The sequence below is a fragment of the Thermobia domestica genome, chromosome 4 (assembly GCF_964235325.1).
Source record: "Thermobia domestica chromosome 4, izTheDome1.hap1.1, whole genome shotgun sequence".
NCBI classification, from domain to species: Eukaryota; Metazoa; Arthropoda; class Insecta; order Zygentoma; family Lepismatidae; genus Thermobia; species Thermobia domestica.
Window position 1 is genome coordinate 329,228,295 of NC_137457.1, and position 25,237 is coordinate 329,253,531.

The 25,237-nt window shown below is 37.6% G+C and overlaps 2 protein-coding genes across 2 annotated transcripts in view; one reads left to right on the forward strand and one right to left on the reverse strand.

The window, feature by feature from the left end:
- Positions 1-18,733, forward strand: part of Atg16 (Autophagy-related 16) — a 360,113-nt gene extending 341,380 nt beyond the window's left edge. Inside the window, exon 9 of the mRNA XM_081756867.1 lies at positions 18,572-18,733. Within this exon, the coding sequence (XP_081612993.1) occupies positions 18,572-18,718 (147 nt within the window). The 3' untranslated portion in view covers positions 18,719-18,733. The remainder of the gene's footprint in view (positions 1-18,571) is intronic.
- The window catches only part of LOC145684456 (uncharacterized), a 173,502-nt gene that overhangs the window by 31,894 nt on the left and 116,371 nt on the right, over positions 1-25,237 (reverse strand). The gene's annotated exons all lie outside the window — the stretch shown is intronic.

Consider the following 25,237-nt stretch of genomic DNA (forward strand, 5'->3'; position numbering starts at 1 on the left):
ACATATATGAAATACAAACAGTGGTCATCGTGCTGTAGTTATGTCGGGGTGAACCATGCGTACCAAAGAGGAAAGAAGGAAAAAGTCAGAATCTTTCAAGAAAAAAAAAAAATCTGTGTTTGAAAGTAATTCTGTCTCTGTTGATGAAGGTTATTTTTTTTATTTTTATTTTTATTTGTTACTTCCGCATCGTTCCCCATGAAAACAGCAACCATCAAAAGGGTTGAGTTGAGTTTTATGTTGTGTTGTGTTGTGTTTGGTTGTGAAGCGGAGCGTGGTCCAAAGGAAAATGACAAGCAATACTACTGCATGGATGTTTATTTTTTTATTTTCTTTCTTTTTTTTGTCACATACAGAATATGCAGTACGCAACAGGTGGTCGTAACAACAGCGGTTTTTGAAGGGCTGTTCTGAAATACCAAAAGAAACAACGCAAAGAAATTTCAATGACAGATGCTGGTGAATTTGCTTCACGACTTTTTTTTTTTTTTTTAATCTTTCTTCGCGAAACATGAAGAAAAGTAAACACAGTTTTCTTCCCAGTCACTATTTTCTTCCAATGAATTTTAGGGAGTTCTCGTTGGTCAGGAAAATGATTTGGAATGACGCGTACCTACTCATTAGGTTTTCCGAATGCATTCATCCAATTTTCAACGTAACTTTATGCAAATATGAACGCGAAAGATGCAGAGACGAACGTAAACATTGACAATTCCGTTATTTTGTTGCTCCACTCTATTCTTTAAAAATAAAATTGTCGGAACGTTGCATCTGCAATTCTTTGTTATGTGCAACGAACTTTTTTGTTTCTTTCTTCGCCAAGGTGTTAGTTTAAGTTTATGGCTGATTGTTGTGAATACTATACAAACAAAAAAAATTGAAACATTCTGGGAAAACAGGAAGAATACCTGTTCGGTGAACCCTACAAGTATTGGAGTCAATTCAACGTGGTTACCCTTTCCATTCTGTCTGCTTCCGTAGATATTTCGAATCACGAAACCCAAGTTTGGTTCGCGCATTCGGTCATTCAAATTGTAACCCTTTAAAGTTTTTGTTGTTTGTTTGTTTGATGAAGTTTAGCATCTCTTTTCAGGCTATAAAGGGTGTTTCAAAACAACTCCGACAATTTTTGGGAGGTGATTCCTGACATCAAGATAAGACAAAGTATAGAGCAACCTGGGTGCAGAAATGCTTCCTTTCGGAGTTTGACTGCCGAAAACATGAAAAAAAAAAAAAATTAAACGTCCGTAGTTCCTATGCTATGGGGCCTACCGTAGTCGGGTCAAGACTCACTTAGGAACTAATATGTGCCCTATCCAAATGTTCATGTTTCAGAATCGTGCGGTACTCCTGCAACAATTTTTATAGAGGTACTTAGTGAGTACTTCAAATTAAATGCTGTAGCCGAACTCCCTCTATGAAAATTGTTGCCTGAGTACCGCAGGATTCTAAAACATATATTTTCTGTGGGTTGCATCTTAAATGGTATACACTCTGAATTTCACAGTGTATTTTTTGTTCAGTAACCAAGATGTAAAATCCATAATAGAAAATAAAGAAGACATTTAAAAACAAGCAAAGGCTTCTAACCGGAAATATCGATACAGAACAGAAGAAAATGGGTGATGAACGCATGTGGAATGTTTGGTATGAGGCATGAATTCTAGAAGAACAAGAAAAATGAAAAATGTAAGGCTTTAAAATGTGGAGGTATAGAAACATGTTTAAAATTAGATTAAGTAGATAAGATATCTAATGCAAGAGTGTTTGAAATGGTAAGTGAAGAATGAAGTGTACTGGAGAATATTTCGACGAATAGACAAAGGATAATTGAAAACATTATAAGACATGGAGGAATCACGCTGCTAACTATAGGGAGAATGACAGAAGGGAAAATGCCTACAGGAAGGCCACGATGAAATAAACAGAGCCAATGTTATACAAGGGTGTAGGGAAGTTTGTGAATGATGGTAATTTAGAGTTTTAGTGTCCCGTTCAGGACTGATGCTACTTAAGAAATGGACCTACGGCTTAACATGGGATCCGTACCACATGAGCTCCCAGTGGGAGTCGAACCTGGGTCTCCCACACCACAAGCGTGTCCGTTAAGCCTATAGTCACGAGGGAGTTCCAGATGTAGAGAGGAAAATGAAATCTTCCAGTTTTACGTCCCATGGTTAGGCCGTGTAGTTTGAAGGAGACGGTGATGATGAGAAATTAAGAAAATGGTGGAATGAAGAAAGTGGGAGGAAACGGGAGAACCCTGAGAAAACCGACGCACACGATGTTTGTCCACTGTAAAGCCTGAAAAATCTGCACGTTAATTAAGCTCGGAATCCTCGCATCCAACTCAGGACTTCTTGCTTTAGTGGAAGGGCTGTACTAGTGAGCCACTATACCTCCTTTCCTCCAGAATTCGTATCTAACAGCTGAAAACGGTTAAATTCCATGAAACAACCGATAAGCTTTAGCTATGTACATTTTGTATGGATAAATCTTATCTCAACACCACGAAGCCAGATGTAAACAATAAATAAAAGCTAACATCATTCCTTCCGTTTCCATTTAACATAATTAAGTATGAGTGGACAAGTAGAGATGGGAGATCACACAATGTGTTGAGGTCAACGCTGTCTAAAATTGAGTTTTAAGTACAGTGGGAACAGGAGATCCCGTATGATCTACAGAGAGACAAAACGGATATAAAAGCGCTGTACTTCCTGCTCAGCGTCTTGTAATTCCCACACATGGCTGATAGTCTACGAATGCTGTGAAATTCCCTGCTCTTTGTAATCACTCTTCAAGAGCTGGGAATCGGTTCTTTGCCCTGAGCTTTTAACTTGGAACAATACCTTGATTATCTAAGACTCAAGCAAGGACTGACGTGAGAATTGCAGAAGGACGTGTAAACACCCACATGCACTACAATGAGGAAGATTAAAAAGGATACGTGTTACCAAATAATTGCGAAACGAATCAAAAGGTGAAAATGGACATTTCGCCATTACTTGGCCACGTTGTTTCGTCCAGAGAGAGAGAGAGAGAGAGAGAGAGAGAGAGAGAAAAGGAGAATTAGGGTTTTCAACATTGACCGACCTTTGAGGAAGGACGAAACAAACATGATGTTCTTTCTGATCGAAGTGAAAAAAAAATATATATATATATAACGAAAACCTTACAACGATTTCAACAGTTTGGAAGCTAGACGTCGAGAGAGATTTCGACGAATGCGGATTAGTCTTATTTGAAGAAGCGCCGAAGCCAAGGTTCTTAATAAAAATAAAGATGAAATTAATATGTGTTATGTAAAACATTACCTTCATCAGACACATTACATAGTCACACAAAAAATATAAATAAAAATAAAATAAAATAAATAACAGTTCTGTGCGTCGAATCCCAGAGTATGGGTTCGATGTGTTTTGTTACACAGAATCCAAATTTCGAATTCCTAAGACAACTGATCATGTCAATTTTGTTTTATGGGCGGAAAATGAGTGTCCTCCCTATCCAAAATCGCTCAAATTTTTTGCCCATAAAATAATTGATACGGTCAGTCGTCATAGGGTTTCGAAATTTGAGTTTTGTGTAACAACTAGGGATTGCCAGAACCGGTTCCTGGTGGAACCGGTTTTCGGGTCTCAACGGATCTGGTTCTAGAAGATCCGGTTCCGGAACCGGTTTTTCGGATCCAGATCTGGGACGGTTCCTAAGATACAGTTCTGGAACCGGGTTTTCGGATCCAGGTCTGGAACCGGTTCCTAAGATCCGGTTCTGGAACCGGTTCCTAAGATCCGGTTCTGGAACCGGGTTTTCGGATCCAGGTTCGGAACCGGTTCTACAAACCGAATCTGCGAGAACCGGTTCCACGCAACTTTGTGGCCATCCCTAGTAACAACATACATCGAATCCATTACGCTGGTGTCCAGTGCACAGAACTTTTATTTATTTATTTATTTATTTATTTTTGTGTGTGGCTATGTTATCGTTTCGTTCACAAAGATGTCTCTCGTGTTTGGTTGATTGGTCGGTGACACTTTAGCGTTCCTTTCAATGTCAAGGCTATATAAAATGCGAACCGTTGAGACCGACCGTTGACCAGAGAAAGACCAACCATGCCGAGACACAGCGAGGCAGGAGAGCACATTGACCACGTGTCTCAGTCGAACATTGGAGAGGCATTTGCCTAGCACGTCCTTGAGTGAATATGTGAAATATGTAGTGCGAGGCTTCGTTGCGTTGCTCATAGTATTAAACCTCGGCTCTGCTTCCCATCTTGTGGTCAATATACGGCCACCCTAACATGGAATCCGAATCACATGATCTCCTATCGCGAATCAAACCCGGGTCTCCTTAGCCGAAGACACGCTAACCATGTAGCCACGAGACAGCTCATAAAGGCAATAATAGTTGCCCAAACTCTTAGGGGGGCCGCGATGGCTCAGTGGTAGAGCGTTCACCTCTGGTGCATGGGGTCCTGGGTTCAAACCCTGCTCCCGCCAAGTGAACTTTGTGGTGGACAAACACCGTGTGCGTGGGTTTTCTCGGGGTTCTCCCGTTTCCTCCCACTTCCTTCATTCCACCATTTCATTCATCACTCATCATCACCGTCTCCTTTAGCCTAACCGGCATAACCATGGGACGTAAAACTCAGAAATTTCATTTCATTTTTCCAAACTCTTAACACAGATAATGAATAACTAGCAAAATATCCGTTCTTCGCACGGGGAGAATACATTTCATTTTGGACATAAAGGGCTGAATTTGGATTTAAACGACATCAGAAATATCATTATTCGTCTCAGCGACCCCGAAAACTATGGATCGAACACTAATACCGGTCATTTTCCATCATTTTTATATCTCTCCCACTCTCCCAAGTTGCGGGTCTGAATTTGGATTTAATCCGGTCATTTTTTATCATTTGTATATATATGCTGTTTAAATCCAAGTTACGTAACTGAATTTTGATTTAAACGGCTTCGGAAGTGTCACTGTTCATCTCAGCGACACCAAAAACTATGGGTTTGACACAAATATCGGTCATTTTCCATCATTTTTAAATATCTTCCCTCCTTCAAGTAGCACCGTCAAAGTGACATGACAAAAAACATCCCAGATCTGAACCTCATCTATGTTGAAAATTTGATCGAGATTGGTCGAGTTGTTTAAGAGGTATGAAGTCACAAATATAGTCACTATCAAATATATATAATTTAAGCAAAATGGGTATTCTTTCTGTAGAGATGAACCTTGTAATGTATTGTTACTCAATTCTTAATTGCTGAAATGCGGACGCAATTCGATTTACCTATCTCGTTGTATACAAGCGTTAAATTTTCGACACAAGAATTGAGAAATTTTATCTTTTAATTTCGTTTGCTTTTAAAATAGTATGAAAATTAATTAGAGCAAAGTGCTTACACACCATGATGTTCACTGTGCCTATTCATATTTTTCAGTAGAACTAACTTTTTGGACAATTCTTTCTTTGATTACAAATAAGCAAACATCATTATTTACCTGTGGTAAGTCTAAAATTGAATTAACAATGCACTGAAGCTTAGAAAATGTGGCGGACATGTCTGCATAAATGTTGACATATCCCATTTTAAAACTTAGTTTGGGGGTGGTTTTTGCTTCAATTTAAGCAACATTTATTTCAGTCTATATTTGCCTGTGTTATTATTAAAATGTCAAATATTTGCCTATCCGTAAGAGGCCTCATCCCGCCGAAATTAAAATACCTAACGTGAGATACCGTTATCATGACTCACTTATCTGCTTTCGATTTCGAACCATTTTGAAAATCGGCATTTATTTTCGCGTTTCTAAACGGCTGAAAATGGAAAGCCACTAGGTGACTTGTGATAATGGTACCTTACGCAAAATAATATTGTCTAGAGCGCTCTTGTTCCATATTACAATTATCTTTTATCTGTTTGAAGATATCACATAATTACTGTAAAATTAGCGGTATTTTAATTTCACCGGGATGAGGCCTCTTAACGTTTCTTTAAAATTTCCAAAATAGCCAAACATTTTGATTAATTCTTAAAACTTAAAATTTTTGTTTAACTATGATATTGTTTGACGATAAGATATTGATCAGTTGATAGCTCATATCGAGTTGAACATAGCCGGAGAATAAAAAAAAAATAGAGGGAGGAAAGAATAATAAATTTGAGGAAGAATGATAAACTTGCTGAAGAGGGATAAATTTGGAGAAGAATTATAAATTTAGGTGAGTAAATGCCTAACTTCTCGTGAGAGGAAAAACACTTGTACAGCGTTTAAAAATGTGTAGTTTGTTGTCAGTTTCATGCAGTTGATAGTTTCTGTTCTTCTGGAATACATCAATTTTATTTATTCCATATAAAAATTGTACTCTGATAAGTAACATATTGTATCTATTGTTTAATAGCGTAGTTGCTAACATTCTCATCTTTGGTGCGAGCAGTCCCGGGTACTATTCCCGATGGTGCCACTTGGTCGAAAAAGTGTAAAAGCTTTCACTTAAGCCAGCCATTCTGAATGAGGTTTTCCTGGGTTTTCTTTATTCACACCACGCAAATGCTGGGATGGGACCTAATATACAGGTCCCAGGACGCTTCCTTCCCTTTCCTCGGATAGTGTAATCGCCGAGGTACGTCATATACTTGACGGGCTAACATGGCCATAGATGTCGAAAGCCAAAAAATTAATTCCTAATCCTAAACCTAGTAACAGTCTAACATGGCCATAGATGCCGAAAGCCCAGAAATCTAATTCTTAATTCTTAATCCTTAATCCTAGTGACAGTCTAACATGGCCATAGATGCCGAAAGCCCAGAAATCTAATTCTTGATCCTTAATCCTAGTGACAGTCTAACATGGCCATAGATGCCGAAAGCCCAGAAATCTAATTCTTAATCCTTAATCCTAGTGACAGTCTAACATGGCCATAGATGCCGAAAGCCCAGAAATCTAATTCCTAATCCTAATCCTAGAGACTGGCTAACATGGCCATAGATGCCGAAAGCCCAGAAATCTAATTCCTAATCCTTAATCCTAGTGACAGTCTAACATGGCCATAGATGCCGAAAGCCCAGAAATCTAATTCCTAATCCTAATCCTAGAGACTGGCTAACATGGCCATAGATGCCGAAAGCCCAGAAATCTAATTCCTAATCCTTAATCCTAGTGACAGTCTAACATGGCCATAGATGCCGAAAGCCCAGAAATCTAATTCTAATCCTAAACCTAATCTATTGTTAGATTTCTCCAAACAGTGACACACATACTACTCTTAAAATAAACCAGTCTACAGCTATCCTATAGAGGACGTACCATATAAAATTGGGAAAATATATTGTTTTAGTTGTCGACTTCTCGATATACCGTCGTCATTTGATTCATTACCGCTATGTAAATATATCAAATTACAAACACTGGTTCATTTGGAGACTCAACAATGGCATTGACCCTTGGAGACGTTCAGAGTTGTGTAACTGGTAAAATTCATTTGCCTAATTGCAGTTGTGACGAAAGGAGTGCCTCGAACAAAAAGCCTTTTCCGAGTGAATCACAGGGTTTTTTTGTTGATGTTGCATTGCGAGAAAGAAAATCACGATTTTTGATGTTCGTGAATGCGCAGTAATATTGTAGTAGCATTGTGGAAGACATGATTATTTTTTTATTGTCATTTTCCTCTGAACGAACAAGAATTTTCTGTTACTTTTGTTTTTAAACACTTGTTCTTATTCATTATTTAGCTTTCTTGATTTTTTTTTAAATGCCTAATTCAATTTCCGGATTTCCATTATAGAATCGAGTTATAGAAGTTTTCTTTGGCTCATTACTTGTTTATTTCCCTGGGTAAATTATGCAGACATACTGGAATATGCATCCCTGTGTAAGAGATGGACATATTTCCATTTTAATATGTTTAAGTATCTATGTTATCTACATATTCAATTCAGGCAGGTAATTTAGGGGTTTATGGGAAGGAAACGCCCCCTGAGTTTGGGAAACATATATGTTTTAATCAGTAATGTACGTATGTCCATGGAGTCTTGTCCGTCCTCCGTCTTCCCAAAACAGAAGACTTGACAAGCACAACCCATCCCAAAGCACAAGCAAAGTACCTCTAACCCTGAAATGACGTTGCTTGTTCAGTTTTACATATTACATTTCCGTGCATACATGAAAGTTGAAGACACTACCTCTGCAAAATATTGATAAATGGTCAATAGTCTGTCAACAGGGGTGCCCAAAGGTGGGTTTTAGGACGAAGGTTGCATCCTGGGGGTATTGGGAGGGGGACAGGTTTTCATTGAAAATGGTGCATTGAAACTAGAGAATGGTAAATTAAAAGGGGAAAGATATATTTGATAGAAGAATGATAAATTTCGGGAAAGAATGATATTTTTCTACATGGAAGGAAGAATGATAAATTAGGGAAAAGAATGATATATTTGGGGAAGAATAATAAATATGGGGGAAGAGTGATTTACTTGGAGAAGGATAATAAATTTGGGGAAGAACATTTAAAGAAGAATGATAAATTTGGGGGAAGAATGATACATTTGGATAAAAATGATAAATTTGAGGGAAGAATGATTAATTTGGAAGATGTGCGCCCCTGTCAATTGCGTTTCTCTAGCAGGCTCCATCGACATTGTTTCTTATTTCTCTTAACAATGTCGCCGAGACTTCTTACCTACCTAGTACGCTTTAGTACTATACCATGCTGCATAGCCACAACATTATTGTATAATACTAAAGCATTCTAGGGAGCTACGAAATCCCGGCGCAGCCAAACATATTGACAGAAATAAATTTCTTAGTCTCACCACCAGGGGAATGGCATGAAAGAATATGGACACCGAACAAAGCATTTTTTAAAAAAATCCTTTATGAAATTCTTAAAAAGAAGTGTACTAAATGATTTTTTCACGAAAATTTGGATACTGTGTTCTTGAAAAAATGCTTCCATTTTGCCAGGGACACTGAATCCGGTAGTAAGCAAGTGATTTGAGAGGGGCAAGGGCAATTGTCCTGCTGAATTTGAGATATAATTATGTATTTTAATCAATAGTATAGCAGCACACTAATGAAAAAAGGGGAAACTTAAACCTGAATTGATGCTACAGTCTGTGAGTAGGGTGCAGAGTTGTATAAATTAGATACAGCTTCAAAAACACAATTTTGCACTAGAAGCAGAAATGATAAAGGTTCGCGCGTAATTTTTGGAAGGAAATAGTATTTTGGAAGTTTATACTTACGTTTTACAAGTTTTATTCCAGGTTGTGCCTTATGAGATTGTAGATTAATCCTAGAATTTCTGTATTTGAGAGGCGAACTCCTTCGTCACTATAAGGTTAGCAGTAGACCTGGGTTCGTTTTGCAGCGGAAGCTCATGTGATTCGGATCCTGCGTTAAGCTGTAAGTTCACGTCTCATATAATCCTAGTGATGAAAGTGATGGTAAAGCCAATTTAAACAACCAACTGTTCGGTTCCCGGTGGGGGGCGCTCGGTCGAAAAAGTGTAAAAAGCTTTTTTCATGCCAGCCATCCTGAATGAGGCTTTCCTGGGTTTTCCTCATTCAAACCAGGCAAATGCCGAGGTGGTACCTAACTTATAGGTCCCAGGCCGCTTACTTCCTTCTCCAATCCTTTCTTCCTTTCCTTTCCCTGGATAGTGTGCTCGCCGAGAGACGTCATCCGTCATGCGTGACGGACCAACATGGCCATAGCTGCCGAGAGCCCAGAAATCTAATTCCTCATCTTAATCCTAGTGACGGGCTAACATGGCCATATATGCCGAAAGCTCAGAAATCTAATTCCTAATCCTAATCCTAGTGACGGGCTAACATGGCCATAGATGCCGAAAGCTCAGAAATCTAATTCCTAATCCTAATCCTAGTGACGGGCTAACATGGCCATAGATGCCGAAAGCTCAGAAATCTAATTCCTAATCCTAATCCTAGTGACGGGCTAACATGACCATAGATGCCGAAAGCTCAGAAATCTAATTCCTAATCCTAGTGACGGGCCAACATGGCCATAGTTGCGGAGAGCCTAGAAATCTAAATCCTAAATCCCAAACAACCAACTATTTGTATGGCTGATTCGAATTTGAGATACCCCAAGTACGGACGAGAAGTTTAAGGTAACCTTGTTAAATAGGGAAAATTCTCCAGTATTCTCATCTAGAAGATTCAATTAATATAATATTGAATGAAATTCACGTTAAGAATCCAAGTTCATCAGAAATAAAGAGTTAATAAACTTTAGTATCTATTTAAATTACCGTATTCTTCGAGTGCTTCCGCACTTTGCATATCATTTCTGGGAACAGTGTCTCAGGATGTAACGTGGAAGGAAACTACAAATTAATATTAATTCAAAATGTATAATATATTGTCTTGCAGCATAAATAATAGTGATGTTGCGTTCAGTGTGAGTATTATAAATCAAGTAGAAATTTCTTCACAGTTTAAGCTGTCATGGCATAATTACAAGAACATCTTGCTCACGCTTAGATCATTAGAAAGAGCTATAATCATAAGAATTGTAATACATTATTCAGTGCTAGCCATTATATGTAGATTTCAAAACTCACATATTTCTTGCTTTACCAAACCTTTAAATATTATATTGTTTTCTGTATACGCAACCTGTATACTATCATCAAACGTTATAACTTTACGTGCAGTTTTAACATTTTTAGCCTATTTGGTAATAATCATAAATTTCTTTAGACACATCTGTTGGGATACAAATAACCGAACTCATTACTCATAGAAAGAAGCGCAAGTATTTTCTTCCAGTAAAGATATAGTGTTAAGGGCTACAATTTGCCAATTATTAATATTCCTTTTACGTGATTTTTAGAAACCAAATATGCTCCGAGCAAAATATTCTTAAATTAATATTAGGAGTCACGATGGCAAAGTGCTAGAGTGTCCATCTCTGGTGCAAGAAGATCCTGGTGCGGTCTCAGGTTGTGCGAGTTTGTGGTGGACATCGCATGCATGAGTTTTGTTGAGTTCTCTCGTTTCCTACGACATTCTCATTCCACAAATTCCGTTTCGTTAATCTTCCGTTTGCTTTAGTCTAAAGAGTAATCGTTCCAAGTTAAATTTGATTTAACTGCATCTCATTCATTTGCTTCAAAAACGAAGAAATATTGCATCTCAATTCGCGTCAAAAACGTAGAAATATTGCATCTCAATTTACGTCAGAAACTAAGAGATATTGCATCTCATTCGCATCAAAAACGAAGAAATATTGCATCTCAATTCACGTCAAAAATGAAAAAAAAAAAAATGCATTTCAATTTACGTCAAAATCTAGGAGATATTGCGTCTCATTCGTATCATAAAGGAAAAAATATTGCATCTCAATTCTCGTCAAAAACAAAGAAAAATTGCGTCTCAATTTGCGTCAGAAACGAAGAGATATTGCATCTCATTCGCATCAGAAACAAAGAAATATTGTATTTCAATTCGCGTCAAAAACGAAGAAATATTGGATCTCTATTTTCGTCCAAAAAAGAAGAAGAAGAAGAGGCATTGCATCGTAATCTGTGTCAAAAACGAAGATATATTACATCTTAATTTGCACCGAAAATAAAGAGAAATTGCTTTTAATTTGCATCAGAAACGAAGAAATATTCCTTCCCAATTCGTGTTGGAAACGAAGGGATATTGTATCTCAGACTGCGTCAAAAACGAAGAAATATTGCATTTCAATTTGCGTCAAAAACGAAGAAACATCTCAATTTACGTCAAAACGGAGAGAGATTGCTTCTCAATTTTTGCATCAAAAACAGAAGTATCTGAATTCGTGCTAAAAACGAAGAGATAGTGCTTCTTAACTTATGAAAACACTTAAAATGGCGAATGAATGTGTAACCGAAATCGAAAATGATACTTTGTATGTAGAACATCTTGTGGATAATAATGATGAAAACCGTGGGATGAATTTATTGGTGAAGGAGCATAGTTATTTCCTGTCAATGTAGATTGTGTGTTTCTTCAAGAAATTGGGCCTTTAATTGCTACGATGTGGTTTGTGAAGCAGAAGCAGTTATTTATTTTTCCCATTAGAGACTAGAAGTACATAAGAGTATAATAATAATTTTCTATTTTTATGTGCTGGTCGTGTGTTGTGTGGCCGAATGACAACCTGAGAAAAGAATTTGTGAACGGTATTCCTTTCATTTTGTTCGTTTTCGATGTTTGTTACTTTGCCTCCCGTTATATGACATTATTTTCATGCTCATCGTTAGAAACCAGTTTTTCCCATCAGAAAATATGGAGCAACATTAGTTTTACTCGTGCATTTCATCATTTCCTTACCTTTTGATAAATAACTGAGTGCAGGGTGATGGGAATCATGTTGCTCTCTTGTCCTGTTGGATATGTGACCGAGTTTTTAGTTGCTTATTGATTATTTGTTTGAAGAACTATGAGAAGGGCTACGGGCGGCCAGATTGTGTATGTTCAATCAGATGGTATGTAGTCAGAGTATCGGGTTGAGGTCTAGCATTCATAATATATAGGGTGGGCCAAAAGTCACGAAGAGATTATAACTGTGAATAACTTTTTCATTTATCATTAGTTTCCATTGGCATTTCGCAGATTTAAAGAATAAGAATGGAAGACTGTGTACACTTATGTGTGTAATATAATCTCAGGTAGGTGTCCGCTATTATAAGCCTCACAGATAGGGGCCCTGTGTAGCACATGATTCACGAGAGGGGTGAACACTTGTTGTCCAGGTGTTCGTATTTCTACACGGATATTGTCCTTGAGGCTATCTGAAGGACAAAATATATGTGAACAAACTACAAACAATACAGCTGCTTTAAGATAATTTTCGTGCAGAGTTGACCCCTGTCATGAATCAATCATGTGGCACACAGGGCCCTTTTCTATAAGGCTCAAAATGGGGGACATCTACCTGAGATTATGTTCCACATATAATTGTAAACAATCTCCCATCCTTGGTCTTTAAGTCTGTGACATATCAATGGAAACTAATGATAAATAAAAAAAAAAGTTATTCACGGTTATAACCCGTTCGTGACTTCTGACCCACCCTGTATTAGGATTGGGGAAAATTCCGAATATCACTGTGAATACAACTATAAACATAAATACACAGAATTTGGTACAGCAACACATTGTAACTTCTCTTTCCACTGAGTTTATATAAAAATGAAATAACAAATAATGATTAATATTGTAACCAGCGAGAGGGGCCATGGTGTCTCAATAGCAGAGCGCTTATCTCTGGTTCTAGGGGTCCCTGGCTCGATCGCAGCTCAAATGAGTTTATTGTGGACAAAATTGTGCCTGTGTTTTTTTTGGGTTCTTTCGTTTCCTCCCACGTTTTCATGCCACAAATTATTTTATAATTATTCACTTTCATAATTCATGCGGCTCTTTCAGCCTAATGGGCAGGATCATAGGATTTTTTTTTTTTGTATGTGTATGTGGGAGAGGGTTAATTAAAGTATCACAATAAGCTTCTACTATCTTAACTCGATAACGTCCAATAATAATAAATTTTAGCGTACACGTCTTAGGGGACAAGAGACCCGAGTTCGATTAGAAGCTCACGTAATTCAGATCTCGCATTATGCTGTAAATCCGCGTCTCATATGGCCACAGTGCTCAAAGGGATGCTAAATTCCAATCTGACCAGCCAATAACGTACTTGAACTATGCCAATATAACTTGTAAGGAACTACACTCTATGTATGTGCTTGCAAGTGCTTGCACTAGAGTTGCTACAAGATTACGTAGTGAGTATTTCAGAAATGAGGTAAAAGAACCATTTGGTTGTAATAATGTTACTGAACTTGTTTTTTTTCTTTTTGCTTGTAAAGAAGATGTTTAATTTTTTTTAAGTAAAAAGTAATTTTTACCTCGAAGGGACAGGTTAGTAGGAAAAAACAAAAGTTTAAAAATCTCGAAGTTGTACTAAAAATTTCTCGTCTCGATGGTTAATACAGAGCTTCCAGTACATTTCGTATCTAAAGAGGAGGAAGATTGGGGGGGGGAGGTGATGCAGGGAGGGGAGATTTGTTAGTGATCAGTTTTTGCAGTGCACGTCGTGACTCAGTTGGAAGGAAGTTTTAATGGAAACAATTAATTTCGAGTTGCGGCCTCCGAAAAGACCGAGCGACAAGTGATTTTTGTGAGCTACTCGCAGTCATAGTTCTTTCGGGAAGAAAGAAAGAGAAGCAAAGAAAAAGAAAAAAAAACACAAATTAGCTCCTGTACGCTTAATGATCTTAAGTTACATTGTAGAATCGTCTTCCTTTCTCAGGCTTAAAAAAACTTCAACTCTCACACATATACAAAAACAGTACGTATACCATAAAATATATATATACACAATATATGTGCACAGTTTTATATGTATGTGTACAGGTTGCTTTGAAAAAAAAAAAAAAGTTGTGGAAGGACTTTTGAACACGAAGCGAATATTTTACAGTGTCTTGAAGAGTCTCTTTCAGTTCATTGCACTTTCCAGAATTATACCCATAGCATTCTTCATCCAGCCAATGTATCGTGTGATGATGTGTATTTAATGAATGTCTTATTTTTAATACCTACTTTTCTTGCCTCTGTCGCTGGGTAAACTACCGCGGTTTCTTTACCACTTATTGCAGTATTTATTACAATAAAATAGAGGGCTTTCTCGTAGCTGGTATAGTTAGTATAAGAACTTTTGGGGGCGGGAGACCTGGGTTTGATTCTTGGTGAAAGATCATATCACGGATTAGATCCCACGTTCAGTTGTAAGCCCGATTCTCATATTAAGGTTGCTTATGGAACAGAAACATCTATATTTCGCAAAAAAGATGAAAAACGACTGGAAGCCTTCCAAATATAGGTGTGGAGAAGAATGGAGTGAATTAGCTGGGTCAAGCGCTAAACGACTGAAAGGATGTTAAAAATGGTGGGGGAGAAAAAAAGAATTTTAGATATTATTAAGAAGAGGAATAGAAACTGGATGGGACATTGGCTAAGATGGAAGTGCTAGGATGAGGGATGTGCTAGAGGAAGACGGTGAAGGGAACTACAATTAATGGACGATATCAAAACAGAAAAGTCGTACGCGAAGATGAAGAGGTTAGCGGAAGAAGACCGCGGAGCATGGAAGGTTCTCAGTTGCGACAGGTGACCTGCCAATAAGGGCAGAATACCTATGATGATGACGGGTCAAGTGCTGATTTTGTCTCGTCTCAAAAAGTGTCGAGAAAGTGGTCGTGAAAAGTATATCAGTTTGTGTTGGAAAAACTCCGTCTCGCCACGAAAAGGCTTATCCGGTTTTTCATAAGGATCAGACTGTGTCACGTGATCAGGTCAAGTCACGTTACATGCCAAATCGTGTCCAGATATTCCTAATTCAGATGTGAAATATTTCAAGCACGTAACCTGCACATGGGGCACCCTGGGTAATTCGAAGAAGATACAGATATTTTATCATTATTATTGATTTTACTCAAATAACTTGAATTTTGACAATGTTCTAACCATATTTACCATCCAGTTTTTGAGATATGTAGATGACTGCTAGAATCGAGACGAGACAAGAAAAACTTTTCTAGAATTGAGACGAGACGAGAAGAATTCCTAAAATTGAGACGAGACTTCTACCAAATTTACGTGATGAGACGAAAAAACCTTTTTTTTTTATATTGTCTCGTCTCGCACAGGTGAGCAACACTAAATTGAAGTGAAATATTATCACGCCTTTTTTTCTTTCTTTCTATAAGAGATTATCCAAAACTTGTTACGTTTTCTGTGTTGTATAATTCTTACATGGAAGTGGTTTCTGTTTTCTCGGAATGTAAGTGCAATCGCTATGATGGATGAGACAGAACGGAATTTTAAAATTCCTTTGAGAGAATGAAAACCAGGGATCGTTTTCAAAAGACTCTGTTATCTGATCGTACATTCTAACGTACGTACATCAATCTTAACAACAGTATGAACAAGTGCAACAACATGCGATTATGTGCATAAAAGAAAAGATAGTTCCGGAAGTAACATTGGAGATGGTGACCTGACAATAACCTTTGGCCTTGCTGCTAGAGTACAAAGATAAACTCGCCCGGCACGACGGAAAGTTACAACCATCAGTGTGATAGTTTTGTTTGCAGGTGATGGAACATTAACCTTTAGTCATAGTCATTTAAAAATAAAAATGATTTTCATCATTAAGTAAAACAACTTATTTTTATCATCTTTGTATTGTCTATAAGGCATGCAAATATTCTATCGACACAGTGGTGATTATCACCCGTATCCAAACAAATACCATTCTCTCCTCCTCCCCCTCCCCCAAAAATCTGTCTATACTCGGTTACACCTTGCGCCTCAATTTTCTTCTTTTAAACAAAAGAGAATACATTCTTTACTATTATAATCAAAAGTAGAAGGCCGGGATGGCTCAATGTTAGAGTGTTCACCTCTGGTGGATGTGGTCCTTGGTTGGATTCCAGCTCGCGCCAAATAAGCTTTGGACAATCGCCGCGTGCGTGGGTTTTCTCGGGGTTCTCTCGTTTCCTTCCACTTTCTTTATTCCACCATTTCATTCATTTCTCATCTTCACCGTCTCCTTTAGCCTACCCGGCATAATCGTGGGACGTAAAACTTAAAAAAATTCATTTCTTTTACAATCAGGAGCGCACATACCGGGGGTGGTCCACCGGGTTCGGACGACCCCAATCTTTGTAACTCGACAAACATTTCTACACTTCCTTAAGTAAACTGTGGCTGCTCTAAGAGTGAAATATTTGATATACTCTAAAAATTTGATCTTACACTACATCTGTACTCTTTCTTTTGTTATAAAAACAATTTAGTTTTATTATATTTGCTGAGAATATAGGTGGTAATTTAAAATTACTTATCGTTATATAAAGTGTAGAATAATTCCAATTCAATACTACTTAGACAGTAGACCCCCATCCAATCTTCGGACACTTCAACACAAATTTCTGGGTGTGTGCCTGATTACAATTTATTATTTCAAGATGTTATTGATAGTAATATAAGTATTTCTTCAGAGTTAGCGTTCTTAAAGAAACGTGATTATGGTGTAATTAAACTAAAAGAGACTCAAGTCTTAGACCTCAGTGTGCCATTTCCAATGAAAAATTGTGTCTATAATCCGCCGTAAAAAGAAAGAAAAATCATGTGTGCAACCTGGACCCTAAAACCCGCCTGTTCTACATGTACTTTATTCTGACTTATGTTGTACTTTGTAATGTTTTAGGATTGATGAAAACAATAATAAAATATATGGATTCCCGGGAGCTCGTTCCATGTTAAGCTGTAGTATACGTCTCGTGGAGCCTCGCCGCTGAAACGGACGCTAAACTCAATTAAAATTAAAAAAAAAAATCTAAAGGAGGCAAGTAGTTAATAAAAGTGAAGTAGTTAGGATGAGAATGTGTGAGGAAACCGGAAAAGCCCGTGAAAATCCATCACATATTTACGGGGAGTTAGACAAAACCAGGAAATCCCTTCCACTGGAGAAAGCATTGCAAACGAGACGAGACAGGGCACTTCGAATTGAAATCTATATACGGTACTTCTGAGGCGAGACAGCACTTTCACGACAACTTTTTGAGACAAGAGAGCCCAAAATCTTGTCTCGTAGAGACATTAACCATAGGATAGTACTCTACCACTCAGGGGCGGGCTTTAGGGCGCAGGTTGTCGCTATGAGATTATTTGGGAGGATATAAAATTTCATGAAAAATGGTACTATCAAACTGGAAAATAGTGAATTTGGGGCCGGAAAATTAAATTTGGGAGGTTGCACCGAAGCCCTTGGCGGTGGGCCACCCCTAACTAACTACTCTATGACCTATGGAACCCCGAAGTTCAATGCCGCGTTCACAAAACCTCTCGATTGACTTCTGTCCTTAGCTAATTGGATCCAGTTTCTATTTTGTATTCCTATTTCTACGAGATCCATCTTAATATTGTCCTCCCATCTGTGCTTGGGTCTTCCGATTAGACTTCCAGTTAAAACTTTGAAGCGTTCTTTTTTTTTTTTTTTTTTTTCATTCTGGCTAGATGACCTGCCCGCCTGAGCCTCTAAAGTCACCCCTGCTAACACTAAACTACAATGACCTTCGTACTACAAAACCGTTTCCAGAAATCTTTACGTCAGTTTATTAGTTCTGCCTCATACCATAGACTTTGTGCATTTCTTAGTGACAAATTGGGTAATTATTTGGGCGTGTGTGTGAGATAGGTCGTGAAGGAATTTTGTCCCTGTATGCAGTTTAGTATTTATATAGTAGTCAGTCTGTAGGGGAATGACAGGTAACACGGGTTGAAGTCCGCTGCAGCGCGTAAATTACTAAACAAATAATAAAAAAAAAATCATGCCTGCATTCATGTATAAGAAAAGGCTTAATGTTACAGTAGAAGAATATCTGCAGTTTTGTACAACTTATTTTGGCCTAGAGTGAGGAATTTTTACATCTACAGTTAATAATATGTTTTGTAGCCATTAGTTTAATAACTGGTTATTTTTACTATTTCAGGTAAGTAAGCAAGAAGACCTGTTGGAATCGCCGTCAGTTACCATACTGTTGGCTGCCTCACTTTTTCTCGGTTGCCGGGAGCGCTACAGTAAGTACCATGTATGTGTATTTATACGTCATGATGAGTCACTTCTTTTACAGAAGTAAGAAGAAGAAAGAAAAAGACGCCAATAATAATCCAAGCTTTTGTTAGTAATTAGAATGCAATCATTGAAAGTAGCGTGACAGTGTTCTCCCTAATAAAGCAGTACCAATATTTATTTGTTCGGTCATTGGTTTTGTGTGCAGGGCTTGATTTCAAAAGTTTTTAATAGTTTATAAAGGTAGATATAAAGCTCATTTTCATTTATTTTTTCTTGCTATTATCGCCCTTAGTGGCTTTAATAACCCTCCTGAGGCACTCAAGAGAAAAATAAAAAAAGAATAAAATTTAAATTATTATTTGATGTAATTTCTATTCAATGTCAAGAAATTTATGCAAGAAATGTCAAGATGTATTTATACAATGAAGGATTGGGATTAAGAATTAGATTTCTTGACTTTTCGGCATTTATGGCCATGTTAGCCCGTCACTACGATTAAGATTAAGAATTAGATTTTTGGGATTTCGGCATCTATGGCCATGTTACCCCGTCACTACGACTGATATTAGGAATTAGATTTCTGGGTTTTCGGCATCTGTGGCCATGTTAGCCCGTCACTACGACTGATATTAGGAATTAGATTTCTGGGCTTTTGGCATCTATGGCCATGTTAGCCCGTCACTAGGATTAGGATTAGGAATTAGATTTCTGGGCTTTCGGCATCTATGGCCATGTTACCCCGTCACTACGACTGATATTAGAAATTAGATTTCTGGGCTTTTGGCATCTATGGCCATGTTAGCCCGTCACTACGACTGATATTAGAAATTAGATTTCTGGGCTTTCGGCATCTATGGCCATGTTACCCCGTCACTACGACTGATATTAGAAATTAGATTTCTGGGCTTTTGGCATCTATGGCCATATTACCCCGTCACTACGACTGATATTAGGAATTAGATTTCTGGGTTTTCGGCATCTATGGCTATGTTAGCCCGTCACTAGGATTAGGATTAGGAATTAGATTTCTGGGCTTTCGACGTCTAGGGCCATGTTAGCCCGTTATGTATGAGGGTTGGTATCCCTCGGCGATCACACTATTCGAGGAAAGGGAAGAAAGGAAGGATGCGGCTAGGACCTGTATGTTAAGTATCATCCTCGCATTTGCCTGGTGTGAATGAGAAAAGCCTTACTCAGAATGGCTGGCCTAAAAGAGCTTTTACACTTTTTTGACCTATTGTCCCCACCGGGAATCGAACCCAGACCGCTCGCATCAAAGACGAGAGCGTTAATGTCTATGCTACGCGGGGCCACTATTTATGGAATGAAAAGGATACTTATATTTATAGTAAGAAAATGAGCATAAATTAATGAAATTTCTGGTTTTGCGTCCCATGATTATGCCTTTTACGATAAAGGAAACGGATGATTAATGAAAGGAAATAATTATGAAAATGTTCAAATGATAATGTGGAAGAAAACGAGAGAACCTCTAGAAAACTCATGGAGACTATTTTCACAGCAAAATGACGTTGCTTGGAATCGAACTAGGAGCCCCACGGTTATGCCCGTTAGTTAAAAGTAGACGTAACGTATGATAAATGAAAGTGAGTGAGTGTTGATTAATTCGTGGAATGATGATGTTGGAGTAAAACGGGAGAGAGCTGTGAGAAACTCACGTATCCATCAAAAACTTACATGGTTCTGGATCGAACCAGAGGAACCCACCGCACCAGAACTTTACAACCGTTAAAATTCCAGGATAGAGATATTACAAATATCGACATATAGTCGCTACGCTTTCGCCCTCTGTGCGAGCGATCCCGGGTTCGATTCCTGGTGGGGGCATTCGGTCAAAAAAGTGTGAAAAGCTATTTCAGGCCAGCCATCCTGAATGAGATTTTCCTGGGTTATCTTCATTCACACCAGGCAAATGCCGGGGTGGTACCTAACTTATAGGTCCCAGGCCGCTTTCTTCCTTCCTCAATCTTTTCTTCCTTCCCTTTCACCGGTAGTGTGCTCGCCGAGAGACATCATCACTCCTACGCGACAGGATAAATGGCCATAGATGCCGAAAGCCCAGAATATATAAAATCTTAAATCCTACGAATATCGATGTAAAATTGTCTTTTTTCTCTTTAAATCCTTTCTCAAGGTAGAAAAATAAAAACAAATTTTAAAAATCCTGCTCTATATGACAATGAATATATATTATGCATTGCGATATTAAAGCTAATGTCTGTCTAAATATTTTCTTTGAAACGTATTTTATAAATTAAGATATGCTGTGGGAGATCGCATCCAATTGGTTACGACGACTGTAAACAAATTAGATGTTTATACATCATAATGAGCCTTACATAACAACGTTAAGTAGATGCTAGCTCTGGCATTGTGATTGCCATTTCTCAGCAGTTGATGTGAAACTCACACAGAGGGTAATTACCCTTCCCCAACCAAGCTGATTGGCTTCTTTTTGGAAGTGGTATTAATACAAAGAAAAAAAAGCAACAAGAAAGACTGCCAAACCGGTTCGTCTTTGGTAAAAGAAGTTATAATAAAAAACCAAGTTCCAAAAGATGCTTTTCCCGCCTCCGAATACTGGTGGTCGATGCTGTCAACATACAAATATGATAAGGTAATTCCAGTTACAAAAAAGGAATAATTGACCAAAAATTTTACCACATTTCTTCTAGTTCTCTTTTTATTATTATTATTATTATTATTTTGAATTCTTGTCGGAGAGAGAACGAAAAAAGTTGTTTGCAGACAGTCGATACAAATTGCTTAATTTCACAAGACACAATTTGGAAAAATAAATCTGTTTTCAATCCTTTTTTAGTGTAACGTCCTATGATTATTCATTGAGGCTAAGGGAGGTGATGATGGTGATGGGGCGGAATGACAAAAGTAGAAGGAAGCAGGAAAACTAAAAAAAAAAAAAAAAAACATACGTACAGCTCACAGATGACAAGAAGAACCCTAAAACAGGGGGGAGCGGGGAAAGGTCAAAGACATGGTCAAGTCCATTTTCGGTTTTTGAGATGTGGTCTATACTTAGATGTCGTCTGCTACTCCGGGTAGTTATCTGTGTGGTATTCCGTGGTGTCATTTGAAACCCCCGCGCGAAAAGTGGGCGAGCCCATACCTACGTCACACTACTTCTGCCAGGGTTTTTCTCATCATCTGTGAGCTGTACATCGTATTTGTTTAGAAAAAGATGGGTTCCCCTTAGTTTAACGTTCCATGGTTATGTCCTCCAAAGATAGAAATATTGTGATCGTCAGATGTCATTAAGCTGAAAAAGTACGTCATTAAGGGGGAAAAATGATTCCCGCGCAGAGCAGCATTTGTATTTGTATATTTGTACCCAAATAATGAATTCATTAATGTATTTGCCCATAATGTATTAACTTGCAAGAAAATACAAATTGCGACAAAAGTGGTTTGTTTTTGTTGTAAACAACTCTATGAGCTCTAAACTTAATAACCCTATTACTAAGAACCACTTCATAAAGTTAGTTTGCAAAACAATTATCCAAATTTGTAATGTATGTAATTTGAATAATGTACTAATTGGAGTTAAAACGTATGGACTGATTATTTGAGGGAAATAGCAAAAGAAAAACGGTTGCCTTGAGCGGGGACCAAACTCAGGACCTCTGACTTCGCAGTCCAGTACGCTAACCGTATGGCCACAGAGTGTAGGACTGGTAATTCACATTTTCATAATGTTTTGGTACCCCCTACTTTTTTATGTGTCGATTCACGCACCATCGGTGAAGGCACTGTTTTCAGTTCTGGATCTAATCACTGTCCCTTTTTCTGGAAAATCCAAATGTGCAATAAGAAATGGGGGTTCTCATTTAAAATTTTAAAGTTATCCCCTATACCACTGAAAGGAGTGGGGATAGGGGGTTGCGTTTGGTATCATTGGATGTCTTTTCCAAGACTATTTAACACGTGTTTTGTTTGTTTTACTGATATGTATATTTCGTTAGATATTGGGCCGTTTCGGGACTTCTTTCGCACTCTGTATAAAGGAATTGTTAGTAAAGCTTAGCTCACGAATCTCTGCCGCGATTGACGCCAACGAAGAATTTTCTCCAAGACAGATACTATTGCAGTAACTTGAGTATAGCTTAGCTCACGAATCTCTGGCCGCGATTGATGCCAACGAAGAATTTCCTCCAAGACAGATACTATTGAAATAAGTATAATACTTAAGCTACTTCAATAGTATCTGTCTTGGAGGAAATTCATCGTTGGCGTCAATCGCGGCAAAGATTTGTGAGCTAAGCTTATAAACCAAGCTCCCTGTGACTCACCCGCATATTTTTTTTAATTACTATAATATTTCTTTAGTGCTAAATATATAGCGAAATTCAGCACTAAATAAAAAAAGAAATTCTAGTTATTTTTCAGGGTAAGCTGGTCTCGTTCTGAATTATTATTATCTTTTTGTTTAATTTTCTTTTTTATGATAAATTATATACGTGAAAATATGTTACTACTAGTGATGTTTTACAGTTCCGGTAGTTTTCAGTTTCAAAGACTATGTCAAATATAATGAGAAGATAATGCCATAATTAGCTTTCTTTTCCAGGATTTAGTTGTTGTGGCTGTCTCTTTTAATACCAATTAATGTGTCTAAACAAGAACCATGTGACGCAACAAGAGAACGAACGTCATCTTCTTTGTTTCATTTTTTTTCTTAAGGAGATTGAGAAGTTCATTAACATTTGGTGTAAATTATTTATAATTAAAAATAAAGAAAATAGGCATTTAAAAGAAGAAAATCGATATGTTTTTCTACATTCTTTTAAATAATGTTAAAGCTTTTACTAATTAAGCTCAATTTCATCATGTAGCTGACAGCAAAAAGCGTTGTGCAAAGAAACAAAAGAAAAAAAAAGATTTCGCTTCCTGAAAGCATTATAAGAAATCAAGATAGGTTGGACTGGGTAATTATGCAATTAAGAAATAATGGCATTATGAAATCTGTCGCTTAAGGAAATTGAAAGTTCATCACCGCTAAAATGAAACCTTTCTACTGGTTTCTGTTCTGTAACAAACGAAGCTACTGTTGATTGACAATATTCAACACTCTCTAAGAGCGTGAGTACTCTGTCCGCTCATCCGGCCGGGAGACATAAGAAAATATTAGCCATAGAAAATATTCCGGTTGAACTCCTTAATCGAGTCAATACCTTAATATATTCATCGATAATGGTAGCTATCCATATCGTGTTTATAATACGTATATGACAGTCCCTAGCTTCTATGCAACCTCCACATTAACAAAGAAATGGTGGTTGCCTATAACAAAAGAATATGTAGCTTCTCTTGTTGCAATTATTTCGTCGGCCATTATTCGCTAACAAAGTCAATCCGTTAACATCCTCATGAGTAACGGTGGTTATCCCTATAGTATTTGCAATATATATCCTTCCCTAGCTTCTATGCAACCTGCACATTAGCAAAGTAATGTTGGTTACCTATAATAAAAGGATATCTAGCTTTTCCTACTGCAATTATCTCACCATTATTTATTAATGGAGTCAATCCATTAACATTATCACTGGTAACGGTGGCTATCCATATCATGTTAAAAATATATAACATTCCCTAGATTCTATGCAACCTGCACATTACCAAAGAAATATTGGTTGCCTATAATAAAGGATATATAGCTTTTCTTACTGCAATTATCTCGGCCAATATTCGTTAACAGAGTCAATCCGTTAACATCTTTACGAGTAATGGAGGCTATTCATATCGTATTTAAAATATATAACATTCCCTAGTTTCTATGCAACCTGCACATTACCAAATAAATGTTGGTTGCCTATAATAAAAGGATATATAGCTTTTCCTATTGCAATTATCTCGACCATTATTCATTAATAGAGTGAATCCGTTAACATCTTCACGAGTAACGGTGGCTATTCATATCCCATTTTATATATAGATACAAAGGTATACAATTGTAAGTGGTAGAAGTTACAAATGTCACCGTTAGATGCCAGTAAACATTTTCGAGCGTTTGATATCTACCGGACAAAATTGAAACTTGTAGAAATAAAAAAAATAAATATACTTCCATGTTTTCTTTACTGTCTTTTAGCGAAATTAATGCATTTATGTAATGTATATGTTGATGTTTGCTTTCTGCTGAAGCTGACACCCCCTTTCCTCCTACCGGTGACACATGCTTATGAGATTTTCGCACGCATTACTTATAAAGAAGCAAATTTGGCCACAGACGGAAGTACCTTAGGGCTATAGTTAGCGTATGTACTGTAATTAAAAATAAAGAACCAGTTCGTTACTGCGATTATTGTGGAAGACTCAAATATAAAAATTATTGGTCTCGTGCCGTTGTTCCACTGGTCGAAAGCTACAATGTATAATTAAGCGGTGCACTTCCTTGTGGTAAATTTTTGATGACCACTTGTGTAGAGGAGAGCACTTAAGTACAGCCGAATGGGCGTTTACCCAAAATAATTGAGTGTGGCTGTCTAGCGGCTACTTATATCCGGTGCTTGGTGTTAGCTTGTGTTATGTGTATGCACGTACTGCT